The 16,750-nt window shown below is 41.1% G+C and overlaps 1 protein-coding gene across 4 annotated transcripts; it reads right to left on the bottom strand.

The window, feature by feature from the left end:
- Positions 1-637: 637 nt before the first annotated feature.
- GATM (glycine amidinotransferase) lies at positions 638-16,203 on the bottom strand. 4 transcript variants are annotated; one of them, XM_089907273.1, is made up of 9 exons: positions 14,322-14,431; positions 8,437-8,654; positions 8,147-8,342; positions 7,103-7,293; positions 5,982-6,119; positions 5,676-5,840; positions 4,352-4,415; positions 3,774-3,890; positions 638-1,803 (listed from the first exon to the last, which is right to left on the bottom strand). In XM_089907273.1, exons 2-9 carry the CDS (start codon positions 8,473-8,475, stop codon positions 1,691-1,693), a joined length of 1,023 nt encoding a protein of 340 aa, XP_089763399.1. In that variant the 5' UTR covers positions 8,476-8,654; positions 14,322-14,431; the 3' UTR covers positions 638-1,690. The 4 variants fall into 4 exon arrangements, with proteins under 4 accessions (XP_089763399.1, XP_089763397.1, XP_089763398.1 ...); XM_089907271.1 differs by having other exon boundaries at positions 12,439-14,394; XM_089907272.1 differs by having other exon boundaries at positions 13,600-14,394.
- Positions 16,204-16,750: the final 547 nt, after the last annotated feature.

Here is a 16,750-nt window from a genome sequence, read left to right as displayed (position 1 = left end):
CTGGAATAGCCACTGAGGAGAATGTGGAGGGGTGTGTAATAGAATTGCAGAGTAGTATTTAGACCCAGGAATATATCCCCTAACTGTGCACCAATCCACATGATTGTAAGGTTTCTTTTTTTTGCGGGCCTCTCACTGTTGTGGCCTCTCCCGTTGCGGAGCAACAGGCTCCGGACGCACAGGCTCAGCGGCCATGGCTCACAGGCCCAGCCGCTCCGCGGCATGTGGGATCTTCCCGGACCGGGGCACGAACCCGTGTCCCCTGCATCGGCAGGCGGACTGTCAAGCACTGTGCCACCAGGGAAGCCCCTGTAAGATTTCTTAAGCAGGATTCAGTCGAGTGTAGAATGGGCAGGTATTTCTGTGGTGCGTGAAAAAAGACACTAGGCTACAAAGGCACGGTCGAAACCCATGACCACTTCAAAGTACACCTCCCCCCATCCTCACCCCACAGATTTTTCATGGGTTAAAATACTGAGTATCTAGAGAATGGAGACTTTTTTCCTCTTCTGGGGCCTAGGATTAGTCCCTTATATTCAGAAGACATTCAGATATTGTTGACTGATTGGATTAATTAATAAATAAAATCTGACTCTGCTAAACATTTCTGAATACAAGCATTAGGTTTAAATTTTTATCTACTGGAGGTGAATATATTGAATAATTCAAAGCATTAGAACACTGTTCCAAGAGCTTTATTCCCATAATTTACTTATGCTTAAAATGGTTAGACTGATGCCAAACTCTAATAAAACCCATTCTGGAACACAAAAGTTTATTAGAATAAAAATACATGTACCGTATCCAACGTTAAAATTATTTCACATCGCATGTAGGTTTTACCTCCATTAGTTTTTTTTTTTAATGCTTTTAAAGTCTGTGCTTTAAATAATTTGCACATCTGTACACAAATCTTAGATTACCAAAGATGCAATGTATCCACTAGATACTGAACATCAAAATTTAGGAATTGGAACTGATAGTTATATCCTATTGCACTAAATATTCCTCTAAAATTCTGGACAAAGAAGAAAAAAGAGATTAAAATAAATCACTTGAAATGAGGTAAGTTGTATGAAAAGGTTTTTAATAGCAAATATCACCAATGTTGAGATGAGAATATTAAAAATATTCATGGAAAATTCACTTAAATGTTTGCAATAGTCTAGGTTATTTTTAAAAACAAAAAATTAAAAATTACCAAAATTCCTTATTAGAAAAAGAGACAATTACTGGTTCTATAAGATCTGTATACATTCTGAGTCTTTTATTTAGAAAAAAGAAGTGATACAAACATTCACAAGTTTAGCAAAAAGGAAAAAAAGTGACTATTAGGACTAACATTTCAAGCTGCCTTTTGGAAAGAAAATTAAAAACAGAGGTAGATGGTTAAATATATTAGTAGCCAAGTTACTCAAATGACTAATTTTTGTTTTGGTAGACATTCACCAAATTTTTATGCTTGAAGCCAAACAGTAAAATATTTAGGAGAAGAGAGTAAGATCTAGCACAGGTTATTTTCCTTTTATCAAAGAAAAATAATAAAAATAAACCAGGCTTAAGACCCCTGTTATGGATATGATTGTATAAAGCACTACAGTTCATGCACTTTTTAAAGCAGGAGAATGAACCTTATCCCTAAGCTTCCTAGTTTTATTTGAGGCCCAGCCCCAAGCCCCAGCAGGCCTGGTCAATCAAAGTAGGACTGTAGGGTGCCTCGGCGCCGGACATCGCAGGTCCAGCAGTGGAAGCCTCCTCCCAGGGAATTGGCATTACGAATGTTAACCTTAATGGTACTGATACCTGCATGGAAAGAGAGAGACGTGGCCAGTTAGATGGACTCACATGAAGATTCTTCTATAGAAATGAGCCTAAAAATGGGTAGGAATACTGTGGTTCTAACCCATAAGTCCACCCCAGGATAGTCTTTCAATTTTATTCGTCAAATTATATTTCATCTGATCTATTCCACTGCTAATATAAAACCTTCACCAGAAAGTCAGCAGAGACTCTGATGTCTATTTTGTTCTACTGACTATTCACAAGTCAACAGGTTTCATGAGCGGATATATCTGACAAACGTTCAGAAACAATCCAAATAGTAAAATTTCAAGGCCTTTTAGAATTATGCTTTAACTACTTTGTCAGACTGTTTCTAATTTTACCATGTCAATTTAGTAAGAAAAGTATAATTTAGCCAACCTGAAAAGTTGACTTTACCTGCCCACATACAAGCAGAGTTTATCTGACATAATTAGCTTGACCAGGCCACCTTAAGGAAACAATGGAACAGAGTTCATCTGGGTTGTATGGTCATACAGGTATCAGAGCTACTCAGGCAATTAGTTTAATCCAGCACCATTTGTATTAATATGGTTATGATGTACATGGCCCAGTCAACCAATGGTATTTTGGAAGAATCTGTTGTGTTTGGCATAATGGGGTTTTAAAAAGAAAATCTATTCTCCTCTCTCAAGGAATCCATTATTTTGAGAGGAAAGCTAAGCTACAGAGTTGCTAAAGGGTCCACTGGTATAGTTAGAAAGGCAGCATGAGTCATCTGGAAAGCCTTTCATGAGAAAGTAAGACTGAGCAGGGCTTTGAAGAGTAAAAACAGGGTTTGGACACGGGTTCAGGAGTGGGCTTGGGATAAGAAGTGGGCTTTTAACAATGAGCATGTGTTTCCTGATAGAAAGACATATCTATCTTAGTCAGATGGCTAGAGCCATATAACCTTGAGCTGGAGAGAATTTAATTTGCTTTAACAAGTTCCCTATGTTCAAAAAGACTTTATTAAAAACAAAATTATAAATCAGATATTTGGTACTTAATAATATTTTAAGTTGAGAAACAATAAAATCTTAAAGGACAGGAAACTGAACCCAAGCAACTGGCTTATTTAACAGAAGCCACGAAAAAAAAAGTGGGATAGCATTACAGGTGAAATCATTAGATTGGGCTCAATCTAAAACTAACGGGCTAATCTTTTTAAACTGATACTTCATTAAAGAGGGATGTTTCAAAGGGGCAAACAATATCTTCTGAGTAGTACATCTGAAATATAAGACATAAATCAAAACATGACTTGATTTCAATAAGTGTACTGCCTGGCTTTATTCGACACTTAGGATATGTCAAGTAGAATGATAGTGATAAACACACACTTCTGCACCCTAATAACAGCGATATGAAAATTCTTTCAACGCTTTTCTCAGTATAGAATAACTGGTCTAAATTTTGAATACCACGATAAGCAAATTCCCACCCAAGTAATAACCAGTTCTGCTTTTTAGTTCAAAGCTGAAATGATTTACTGACATCCTCTATTGTATTTCATTACTTTGTTCACAGTGCTTATCACACAGATAAGTCACTTCTATATCTGTATCCTTATACGTCCTTTAAAATATGTAATGACAAATTACTTTTAAAGGACCCCAACAATTTCTTATTTGGCGAAGGGCCAAATCATCTATATGCTTATCTGCAAAGGGGTAGCTCTCCACACTTGGGCACCAGGAAGTTAGATAAGTCATAGAAGACTGATAAACTTATTGCTCAGGGGGTGTCTAAGGAGCCTGGGATGCATCTCCAACCTTTTGAGGTTGTGATTGTTGAAAACAAGTATATTGTCCACCTACGAAATAACAACTTGGTACTTCTAAAAAGAACAGAAATTTAATTAGATAAATCATACATCAGACCTAGCATGTCATTTCTTCTCATTTAATATTTTTGAATATGAACATGTTTCATTTATGCTGGGTACATACCCAGCTTTTCAAACATCTTTTGAATCGGGACTTCGTTGGCATCCACCATAACACGCTTTTCATCTAGCATTAAGACATTCATGGAAAGCCATTTGGACGACATCCAGAGTGGGTGATCTAAAAATAGCAATAACGATTAAATCATGTCTGCTGTTATTCTTGGTTAAAGCAAGGATTCAGAAGTGAAGAATATTCAAGTGACAGCTCAATTCTTTCAATAGTTCAGTTTCCCTGTGAAAATTTATTTTAATCTTAAGACTATCTGTAAATGTTATGAATCAATCCATACTCATTACACATTTGAATTTCGTCTTGTTGTCTTTAAAAAGCCATTTCTTGCTTTCCGTCAAATTGTTTTGTACTGATTTTTCCTGTCTTTTCATTTTCATTTTCTATGGAAGGAGAGGTTGTGAACACAAGTCCAGCCTTGTTCTAGTACCCGTAGTGCCAAGCACCAGTTTACTGCTTACCAGAGAAATATTCTAAATTGCTAATATGCAGGCTGCTGTCTATAGGTGAAAGATTCTTGGCCACTGAAGTAATTATTTTAGGCTATGAGTATACAAAAGTAAACATACCATCTGGGATGACTGGTATTGGAGGAGTAACTATGGTCCATCCTGCTTTCTTGAAAAGATCAATCTGCAAGACCAAAATAAAAAAAAACCCCCCAAACCCAAAGAGGCTTAAATCTATAGATACTATTCTTATCATTCTTGGTCTCTGATAGCCCTTATGATTAATAATTCTTTTTGAGAAGCTGTCTTCTCAACTGCCAAAATTAAAAAATTAAAATTTCAAAACATTTGGATGATTTTGTCTGAATCTTAGTTAAAATGTACATAAAGTCCTCAGAGTGCCAGATTAAAGTTAAAAAGTAACAGAAATGTTAAAGCTTTTAAAAATATTCTTATGCTTTTCACAGGTTTCAGAGATTTTTTAAAAGACCAAAGATGAGATGAAAATATTTCCTCTTACTTAGTTGTAAGAAAACAAAATATGACTATGTCAAACCCATAGTCCATCCACTTCATAGTCTGTCACTTTGCGTCTGTGACCATGGTATAAAGACAGATGTTAGGAATATACCCCCAAAGAACCATAACTGTCCCTAGTGACCTATTATAACCCAACCATCCCTAGTTCACATACCCACTTAATATATAAATTATATTAAATAAATATTTAATAATATATATAATTGATTTATGTAAATTATATATAAATAAATTTAAATGAAGTGAATAAGTAATCTTGGTCATTGGTCTAAATATATAGAATAGAAATGAACAGTGATATGGTAAAATAGTGAATTTTGCAATGGCGCACTACAGCCCAGCAAATAACACAAAATCACTCACCGCCCAACTGGAAGTAGGGGGCAGCGGGCAGAAGTAGGAGGCTGCAGGGGGGGATAGACCTGCTGCAGTGCAGTGGCTCTGCTCCTCCCCTGCAGGGTGGGCCTGGCTGAAGGGAGCCCCACTGGAGAGGGAAGAAGACACCCACTGCCTAGTGGTGTTACCCCAGACATGCAGAGATCATCTTGTTTGCAATTCATCTGCTGAGGAACCTCGGCTGCAAGTTATGAGATAATACCACGCTGTTCAATAAAGACACACACATATGCACAAACTTGAGGCTCTGACAGCAGCAAGCAGCCAAAGTCAGAGTCTGATGACACTACACTAATTATCACGGCTATAGTGTATATTTCTGAGTGTTGGACATCCTGTAGTAAATATAACATAAGCAATACAATGTTTGATCATAATAATGTGATGAGCATTGCTGAATCTGTCGTTTAGAACCATTAGGAAATCACGGAAGTGCTTAAAATAACAGTGGCAATTCCTTCAGTTGCCAAACTCTCTTGATTTTCCAGAGTCCTAAGAACTCCCCTACCTGGTGACATGGTCGGTCAGGATTGGAAAGCACAAGACCGGGCCCAATGATATTGAAGGTGGCATCAATGTGCATCGGATTGGGGTCTTTAAAGGAGATGATATGCACTCTGTAGTCTGGAGCGAGATGCTTACGCATCCATTCAATGCCCATGTAGTTTGTCACCTGAAAATAAAAAAGGAGACATAAACCTATAAAGATTTGGTTCTATGTTTAGATAACTAAAAATAGGATGAAAATATTTTAATTTCGGAAATTTAAAATGTAATAATAAAGTGAGAAATTTCCGAGGTAGCCTTTATCAACCTGGCTTCTCTGTGCAAAGATGTCTCTTCCAGCTCGAATGAAGTCAGCAGCATCAAAGCATGGCTCGAACTCAGTCGTCACAAATTTTCCCTGAGCAGCCAATTTGTGTCTGTCTTCTACAGAATGGATGGGGTAATCCTAATTGGAACAAGAATGAACACACACAGTGCCTTGGTTCATGAGGAGATGACTCATAGGGCCTTCATTACGAAGAAAATTAGTTCAACATCATCATTTCCTGAAATACTACGGCCCTGTTCTAGACTGAAACAGGCAAGGGAAGATGTAGGCCCATGCTAAGCAAACCAAAATAAACCAAACCACCAACAAAAAAATTAAAAACTAGGCATGACAAGTTCCTGATACTTGGAAGCAAGTGGTACAGAGGCAGTAATGAAACTGAAAATATTCCATGACCCATCCAATGATTTATGTATCTATCTACAGTATTGAAAATCTGCAAGATGAAGTCATTCTGTTCTTTTGAAAAAGGAAGTTGGCCCTGAGCCTAACTCATACCATAAAATGCGATGCCATGCATCCCCTACCAAATTTGACTGGGTATGCGGTTGGGTAATAAGATTCTTTACTTACTTCTGTCTTTAAACCCATAAAGGGTTAAAGAAATTTTCATTTTTTGATTCTTTCTATAAGTGATCAAATAGTAAGTGATCTAATAAGAGACATATACTTCCTTTTACTGTGAATATGGCCTACAGACCAAATTCTTTTTCTAGAAGAGGCTGGAGTTCAGCCTAGTGACTGTTCTGTCTCCACCAATGAATAGCTGTGCGCCTTTAGACAAGTTTTCCTCTCTGTAATGGAATGAAACTACTCCCTCATGAGGTTGTTGTGAAAAATAAACAGGACTGAGGATGTAAATAAAGTACTTAGTTCAAGATCTGGCACGTGGTAAACACCAATAAGTGTTAGCTATTATTATTACTGTTATTATAACTTATCATTTACTCTTATTTTCATCATAAAACAATCAGTTTTCGAAAAGTAGGTCATCTCAGCTTCTGAAATACATAATAAATACAAGGTATCAGAGAATCTCTCAGTCTCTGTGGATTATTTAGAAAAGTTACTAATAAGCTCTCCCATAATTGGGGACTTACCTGGTCATAAAGCTCATCAGCCATTGTGGGCTTAGGAGCTGTTGTCCACTTGGCCCCGCGGCGGAAGTAGTCTTTGATAATTGCTCTGTATGCGCGGTACTCAAAGAAGCGAGCGCGCCAGGCCATGGGAGCCTCGATAATCTCATTTCCCACAACTATCAGGATGTCTCGAGGCATCGCACCATATAAACCTGTCAGGCCAGAAAGTTCCAGAGCAACTTCAGTGATGCTAATTTCCAAGACAGAAGAGTCTATATCATGTGATTTCATTCTTTGGTAAAAAAATAAAAATTACAGAAAACCTATACGTGTATATGTACATAATTATACGCAAATGAAAAAATATTAAATGATACATGCTAGACTGTTAACATGAATTCTGTGTGGGGATGATGAAGCCAGGCCAAATAGAAAAAAAAAAAAAGAAAAGAAAAGAGAAAAAGAAGCATCTCTTGTTCAAAGACATCTTGAACCACCAAGTTTTCACCTTTTGTAACTCCTAACAGAGTTTTTCAGGGAATATCAGTACCACAAGATGAAAATTGGGCCAAGGATCACTTATACAACTGTAAATTAGAACACACCGAACTCCGCAACTAAGGAGCCCACCTGCCACAACTAAGACCCAGCACAACCAAATAAATAAATAAATAAATATTAAAAGAAAAACACACACTGAACTCAGGCACAAAAACAATCCTGCAGCAGTGTCAGTTAAAAATAAGATGGGAATGTTTCTGTTCCTCTTTTACTTTCTGTTCTTGAGGAAAATTAAATGGAATCCACTGGTCTTATGTAAGGAAATGCTCATGAAGTTTAGAAAAACTGCTTCTTTCAAGGAATTCTAGATTTACAATGGAGTTTAAAATGTGTACGTCTAAGTCTTACCAAAAAGAACCAAACTGTTCCTAAATAATCTTTAAAGTTTTGAAGGATTATTAAAACAAAGGGATCTCTTGAGAAATAATCAGAGCTTTCTCCTTACAGATTGAGAGAAATAAAAAAATTAAGACCCTAGCAGTTTAAGTATCCAGTATCACTTACCCGTAGACTCAAAATCAGGAGTTTTATACTTCAAGGACCAGTCAATGGTGTCAGGCCTCCTCACTGTCACTCCTTCCACTTTTAAAATATTGCACATTTCTTCAATTTCGGCAACAGCCTTTTTCAAATGATCTTTGGGAAAATGATGGCCCCCATACTTTTGGTAAAAAGTCCAGTACTTTTCATATGTGTTGGCCTAGAACCAGAAGAAAGTAAGTGAGATACTTACAGGAAAAAATTACAGCTCAAGATAGGTTCATAGGTTGTGAACAATTACTTGTATAACTTACTGGAATTGAGACTGAGACCACATCTGGTGCAGTGTTCATCCCCAGAACCAAGCACACTGACTCTGGGAAGACACTCAATATTTGTTGAATGAAGATCTCTAAATTCTCTGGATGTTTTGAGACCTTTTGTTCCTTCTGCCTGAGATCTCATGCCTTACCACACACAGCATGTCTGCCCTCACATGGGCTTGGAACGCTCTTGGGCCACTTTTTACATGCTTCATAGACAAAATAGGACATGGACGCTCCCGTTAGACAGTCTCAATGAAATCAAATAAGAGAACAAACAAAACAGCTTAAGAGAATAAAAGCACACCTAAACGAAGATAAAACCATGGGCTACCCAGGCATCCCAGAATTCTGTCTAAAAAACAGCACTTCAAGATACTTTGTAGGAAAATAGGACACTGCTCCCTTAAAGGTTAGGGACATACTCTCAACTATGCTTTGTTTCTCTTAAAAAGCCATTATTGATTATTTTCTCATTCAACAGAATCACCACTTGGCAAACCTGTGCAGCGGTGCAAGTCTACCTTTAGTGCTTCCTACACTTCCCTGCCAAAGTGTCTCTCCTCACCAACCTCTCTTCTCCCCAATTCATCTAAGCTTTCATAGTGCTTCAGGTCCTTTCACCATAAAAAGAAGTGATCTGAGGGCTTCCCTGGTGGCGCAGTGGTTGAGAGTCCGCCTGCCGATGCAGGAGACATGGGTTCGTGCCCCGGTCCGGGAAGATCCCACATGCCGTGGAGCAGCTAGGCCCGTGAGCCATGGCCGCTGAGCCTGCACATCCAGAGCCTGTGCTCCGCAACGGGAGAGGCCACAACAGTGAGAAGCCCGCGTACCGCGAAAAAAAAAAAAAAAAGTGATTTGATAAGCAAATCCCCAAATTTTTAAGTAGCTGAAAAAAAAATCTTAACATTTAGGAAGTGTCCAAGGGTTATACGCATTTTAAAAGACAACTGAATGGAAAGCGGTTGAATGCTTTAAAAAGGCTCAATCAATTTGCTAAAAATTACTATTGAATTAGGGTAGGTACAACAACTATAAAATACTGGTTTTCAAAAGTGGAAAAGTCTGGAAGGATTCTTCATTCAGATTGTTTTCCATGTGCAAATTTCTCAAATTAAAAAATACATTGGGAAATGTAGGAGACACACGTGGATATAATTTATTAAGACACATAAAGCAGAATTCCAATCAGAAGATCCAAATGCTAAGAAAAAGCCTTGGACCTTCATCAAAAGATTGGCAAAGCAACGTACATTTATATGTTTTAAGTTTTTAAAAAATGTTTAAAGCAGGTATTTTTATTTTATTCTTATTTTTAACATTATTGAAGTATAATTGCTTTACAGTGGTGTGTTAGTTTCTGCTTTATAACAAAGTGAATCAGTTATACATATACATATGTCCCCATATCTCTTCCCTCTTGCATCTCCCTCCCACCCTCCCTATCCCACTGCTCTAGGTGGTAACAAAGTACCAAGCTGATCTCCCCGTGCTATGCGGCTGCTTCCCACTAGCTAGCTATTTTACATTTGGTAGTGTATATATGTCCATGCCACTCTCTCACTTTGTCCCAGCTTACCCTTCCCCCTCCCCGTATCCTCAAGTCCATTCTCTAGCAGGTCTGTGTTAAAGCAGGTGTTTTTAAAGTGTTTCCTTATATCATTGATTAACCAACCACTAGCCCTAATCATGTCCGATAACTTCAGACAGACTATGGTAAGTGCCATAAAGAAGGGGAAACTGGGTAATGAGACAGGCTATCTAGATGTCTAGCTCTTTAATGTCAAAGACCATGTCTCTTCCAGATTATATGTCTCTACTTCCACTTTCACCTCAGCCTGATAGATATCAAACATATGGAAGCAGACCTGCCTCTTGTTAGTTCAATACCTAGGTTCACATCAATTAGGCTGGAGCTGAGCCTGCTGGGGAGGGAATAAGAATCTGAAAAACAGGTCTTCAGCAAACAGGGGGATGCCAGTGAAGCTCTAAAACAGGGGCTGGCAAACTAAAGTCCATGGGCCAAATCTGGACTGCTGCCTGTTTATGCAAATAAAGTTTTATGGAACATAGAAATACTCATTTACATATGGCCTGTGGTGGTTTTGCACTACAGTGGCAGAGTTGAGAGTGGAGTAGTTGTGACAGAGACCTATGGTCTGCAAAGCCTGAAACATTAATTATCTGGCCCTGTAAAGAAAAACCTTGCCAAACCCTGTCTAAATGATCAGTTAGTTGCTTTACTTTTGAAGATCTATAGGTAAACAATAAGCTCGATTTCTGGCCCATGAAAAACGTTATCAGAATTAAAAATTTGATTGCTTGTTAAGATCAATCCACTCTTTTAAAAAACAGAACAAAACAAGAGCACTCTACTGTTTTCTACTCCTAGGAGGTCCTGCAGTAGCAACCAGAGGAGAGGATAATAATGACTCTTTATATTCCTCTCAGACACATCCTGGTACTGCTCATCCATTCACCACTTCCTCCTTCTCATGCCAGGCACATCTCTAACAGTCCACGAGGGGACAAGAAGTCTTTGAAAATTTAACACTGGGTGAAATAGTTTCTGCTGCACAGCCATGTTTTCTTGCTGGACACATTCCAAAGTATCCCATGTGACTATTTGTGCAGAGTGAAGCTTGCTTGATAAATATAAACTTCCCTGGGAGAAAAAAGTTATTTGAACAAGTGTGAATTCTCTTGTATAGTTCATACTCTGGCTAAGGTTGGACAAAGTCTGAGTGATCAGGCCAGACTACATTTTCCAAGAGATAGTTGGAAATTATTTACACTTCCTTTACAACCCTGCTAAGTAAGTTAGCAATCATTTACCAAGTGTCTGCAAGATAAAAAAACACTATTAAATGCTTAGCATGGGATGTTTTTAATAATCTGTTGCAGACATGTGGCTGCACTCCTAGAAACCTGATAGTCTCTCAGAGCCTAAAATCCTTTAGGGGTGTTTGCCAAATGAATTTTAAATACTGTCTTTGGAAGGCTAGGAAATCTCAATAGAAACATTATTTATCCAGCTGCAAACTGATATTACATTAACGTTGATCGACTTTGTATTTTTTTTATTAATTTTTATTGGAGTATAGTTGCTTTACAATGTTGGGTTAGTTTCTGCTGTACAGCAAAGTGAATCAGCTATACGTATACACATATCCCCTCTTTTTTGGATTTCCTTCCCATTTAGGTCACCACGGAGCACTGAGTAGAATTCCCTGTGCTGTACAGTAGGTTCTCATTAGTTATCTATTTTATATATAGTAGTGTGTATATGTCAATCCCAATCTCCCAATTCATCCCACTCGACTTTGTATTTTTAAAAGGTCCTTTTATCAAGGGCTTTAGAAAAAAAAGACAAAAGCAAAACAAAAAGCACATATTTGATGGAAAGTATTCACCATATTTGCAGAATAAAAAGCCACATAGCTTTCAAAAATTGTGCTTCCTGATGACTATGTTCCTCATTCCCATAAAATTTTTCTAGCACTTACGTCTTCCAACATATCTTATGCTCTAACTGCCTATAAATGGTTTACTACACTATTTTATATTTCATTGGTCCCAAACTGATTAATATATCTGTGTCATTTTTCTCCAACTAGAAGGTAAGACCTTCTAGTTGGCCATGCGTGTCTTAGATTTAATTTCCTCTCCCTCGATACCTAGTTTCTTATGTGTCATAAAGCAGAAATAACCAGACAAATGAATGAAATCAATACTGCTAAAGCTACTATTATCTACAATTATTATACCCTCAACAGACTTGGCAAATTGCATCCATACAACTATAATGAGTTGTAGTTTTGTCCTTTAAAAATAAGTAACATGTAACCTTTTACCTTCCTATTTAATCTCATTAGGTAGATAGCAACCCTCTTAATATCTTCATTTTAGTGAGGCCCAGAAATTTGTGGAATCAAGGTCACAAGGTCAAATAGCTGATTAACTGAGATTAGCTAATAAGCTTTTATCAAATACCTAATTCAATCCTGATCTCCTGACTTCAGCCTGGCACACCTTCCAAAAGTCCATGAAATTTCAAAATCTAAAATCATAAATCAAGTGACAAAGAACTCAAAATAATGTCTTAGAATTCTGATTCCGTAAGATCACATGATATAAAAGTCAATTATTCTCAAGACAAATAGAAGGATAAACTATTGTCTGAATTTGAAATTTAATTCCACCCAATTAAAATGGTTAGGGGATGGGACTTCCTTTCAAGAAAAGACTTCAGGGCTTCCCTGGTGGCGCAGTGGTTAAGAATCCGCCTGCCAATGCAGGGGACACGGGTTCGAGCCCTGGTCTGGGAAGATCCTACATGCCACGGAGCAGCTAAGCCCGTGCGCCACAACTGCTGAGCCTGCCCTCTAGAGCCCGCGAGCCACAACTACTGAAGCCCACGCGCCTAGGGCCCGTGCTCCACAGCAGGAGAGGCCACCGCAATGGGAGGCCTGCACACCATAATGAAGAGTGGCCCCTGTTCACCACAACTAGAGGAAGCCCGCGCCCAGCAACGAAGACTCAACACAGCCAAAAATAAATGAACAAAATAAACTTATTAAAAAAAAAAGACTTTAAAAAGATCGTGCCTTTTAAAAACATGTGGATGATACATAAATTAATCTGTTCATCAAATTTCAAATATCAAAACCAAAGGTAGTTTCAGAACAACTAGAAGAAGTTATGACTTTTTCTATTACCTTCTCTTCAAGGTCTAACTCAAGAATTATTTTCTTCGTTTAGGAAGAAGACTTCGTAACTATTCAGCATTTGGTCATTGCCTTTCCCTTAGCTCTCCTGGTATTTGAATTCAACTGCCTTGCCAGCTAGTTGCCATAAGATACTTAGTATTAGTCTTCATTTCTACGTAATAAACATCATACCTCTCCAAATGGAAAACAAGTTCTTTTGTGCTAATAACTCTGGAGCCCTGAGCCCACGTGCCGCAACTACTGAAGCCTGCGTGCCTAGAGCCCATGCTCCGCAACAGGAGAAACCATCGCACTGAGAAGCCCACGCACCGCAGCGAAGAGTAGCCCCTGCTCACCGCAACTAGAGAAAGCCCACATGTAGCAATGAAGACCCAATGCACCAAAAAATAAATAAATAAGTAAATTTATAAAAAAAAAAAATTACTCTGATAGAAGCTAGAGGTGGTTTAGAGAGTGCAGCAAATAGGGGAGACCAGTTAGGAGTTCACTGCAATAGTCCAGGCAGTAGATGAGATCCTGACCTAAGGCAGTAGCAGAGGGATGGAGGTAAGGTTCATTTTGATAAAAGACTTGTTCGATCTTGGAGAATGGATGTGGAGGATGTGACTGAAGGAGAAATAAATAAAAGTTTTAGCTTGAATAAATAGGAATGCCCAAAACTGAAAGGAAGGAATGAAGAACGTCCCAGTTTTGCAGAGTGGCTGGCAGCTGAACTCAAATGTGCCATGTTTGAGGTCCAGTGGCAATATCCAGCAAGGAATTTAACGTGTTCATATGGACAGAATTCAGGAGAGAGATCTGGACCAGAGTGTAGGGGTGGGAGGAAGCTATGAGAACAGCTACAGTGAAATTCTGTTCAGCCCAACATTACAGACCATAAAGGAAGAAGATGTGAGGAATAGGGAAAGAACTAATATCCCCCCCACCCCCCCGAAACGGTCTCCCCAAACCTGAAGGAGGGAGTAATCATTGGTGTAGATGGTGTCAAATACTGCAGCGATGCCAAGTAAGATATCATCAGCCACTGGATCTGGGTAGTCTTGGGTAAGCTAAAGTGAACACAGTTACAGAGGAGAGTGGGAGCAGAAGCCAGACTGCAGACCATGAGGAATGAACCCGCTCAGACATGTGAAACCCTGGCTTTACCTTCACCTCCACAGTGAATGGTGGAACACAGGCATTTTCTGCTCTGCCCACTATCACTTCCTCTAAGGGGTCCCATTCGTTGTAAGAGGAGACAGGGCAGTCCTTGGGCAGAGGATCAGTGGCCTTGTCGTCAGCTGCACAGGAATTCCGGGAGGAAGCCGTAGCTGCCTGGGTGCTCTGGAAAGTTCGCTGCACCCATCCCGTAACAGTTCTTCCAAGCTTCCAAGAACAAAGAAAAGATTATTGTGTGGTCCTGCACAGTACTTGGGGGAGGGGGAAGTAGAGGTAGGATGAAAACCCAGGATAACACAGCCAGGCATTTAAAATCTTTTAGGAGAATGTAAACCGAGATGTTAGTGGATAGGTGGGTAGTGGGGTTACAGATTTTACTTTTGTGTTTATTTATACATTATCTTTTTATGTATTATGTTAATTGGTATAACTCTTTAAAACTTCTCAGAAGATTTTGTCCCCAAAGACCATACACCCCCATTTATATCTCGGAATGGTTTTCTGCAGTCAAGCCTTAAGCAAGTTTCTGCAGGTGGTGGGTCACCCTTCTTCCCAGAAAACCACAGAAAGTGGCTCCGGATCTCCCTGCCAAGTCCAGCTGGGGGAGGGAGCCTCCTGTCCCTTTCAGTACCAAAGGTTACTAGTATTAGGATTCTCTCCCCCCGCCCCACGCAAATGAAACTATAGAAGCATTTTAAATGACTTTCTCTTTCAGAATAATCAGCTTCAAACCATCAGTTTGTCCTCACTGACACACACTTCACATTATTTGGCACTGCAATTATGAGAGAGTGACCAAGTGCCATAGGCTTTTTACAGATGGTCCACAGTACCCTAGGCAAGATAAGGATTAACTAACCCAGGTACAAACTTAAACAACTAGGAAGGAGATCTAAGAACTTCAAAAAAGGCTTTTGAAAATGTAGAGCCCATAAACTCTAGATCAGGGAGAGTCCCTCATACACTGGGCAAACCTCAACCCCACAAATCTCTATCCGGTTCTGTTAAAAGCCTTAGGAAGGAGGCAGGAGGGGAGCCAGGGTGGAGACTAAAAAGCAGGAGGGAGTGACAACTGTTCTGAAGCCAGTTGCTGGCGGAAGCCAAACTGCCTGGCTATTCCCGTCCCAGGAGCTAGGGAGGGTTTGCTGCAGGCGCGTGCTTGCATACCAGGAGAGCGGAGGGCAGGACCGGGCAGAAATCTGGGTACAGACCGAACTCGCTCCAACTCCTCTCGCGACTCAGGACTCCACGTTACACTTAGAATGAGCCTGCTCGCTCCCTCTCTGTCCCCGAGTCCCACTTCGCCCCTTCTTCCGTCCATCCACGGTACACGCATGCCCAACTCTCTGCCCACCCATAGCGATGAGCCGCCAAAAGGCCGCCCTTTTTCACTAAGCGGTGTTGCTTGTCGCCCTCGCCCCCTCCGGCTGGGGAGGGCCGCGCCCCCCGCGCTGACGGCCAACGCAACCCGAGGCGCGCAGACCGCAGCTGTGCCCACTGGGTGTGGCCCCAACGCACGCCCCCTTCCCCTGGAACACCGCCAAGCTTCCGGCAGCCGGCAAAGGCTCCTGAAGCCGAGCTTCCAAGGGGGCCCAGAAAGGACAGGGTCGTGCAAAGCTGGCGGGGGAAAGCCAGGAAAAGAGAGGGGGAAGAGAGCACGCGGCTGCCCGATGAGGCGGCGGCGCACGCACCCGAGACCCGATGTAGTGCACCGCTTCGGCGCCGCGGCTCCCGCCGCGCAGACACCGCACCCGCAGCATCGTCTCGTGCCCGCCTGGTCCACAAGCCGACTGTGCCCAGCGCTCGGCCACCTCCTTCCGAGTGCCCCGAGAGCGCGCCCGCAGCAGGGTGTCCCGGTGCTCGGCCTTTTGTAGCCTCGCCCCGCCCCGGCCGCCGCCCCCCTCCTCCCGCGCGCCCCCCCCTCCTCCCGCGCGCCCCATTGGCTGCCGGGAGCAGGTGGCGGGGCCGCGGAACGCACGGCTGCGCGCGGGGCCGCCCGGGAGTTAGGAACGGCAGGGAGAGCGGGGGACGCGGGGTCAAGTCCCCCGGGCTGGCCCTCTGTTAGTTTGTCAGTCCGCCCACTGGTTTCTGCCGAGCTCCGCCAGCCCCGCCCGGGTCCGCCGAACCAGGCCCCCAGTCTCGGGGAGGAGGACGCGATTTCTGACGAGTCAAGTAATGATATATACATGTATGGTTTTAAATTTACATTTATGGATTTAAATATGCAAAGCGTGAGTAGAGTCTCACGTTTAAATTCATCTCTGTGCACTGATCCACTCCCCTCATTTTGCAGTGAACGAAACCACCTCAAGTTTAGGTGGCTTCTTAGGGCAACACCGGGATGGAGCCTGGAGGGGACCAAGTCTGGAACTCAGGTCATCCGCTCCCCGGGGTGCTGCGTGGTCCACCCACTAGCC

This window comes from Delphinapterus leucas, chromosome 2 (assembly GCF_059928025.1).
Source record: "Delphinapterus leucas isolate spDelLeu-1000000601 "Yukka" chromosome 2, BTC_Dleu_Yukka2, whole genome shotgun sequence".
NCBI lineage: Eukaryota > Metazoa > Chordata > Mammalia > Artiodactyla > Monodontidae > Delphinapterus > Delphinapterus leucas.
Note: the sequence above shows the minus strand (reverse complement) of the source record. Positions and strands in the feature narration are given on the sequence as shown.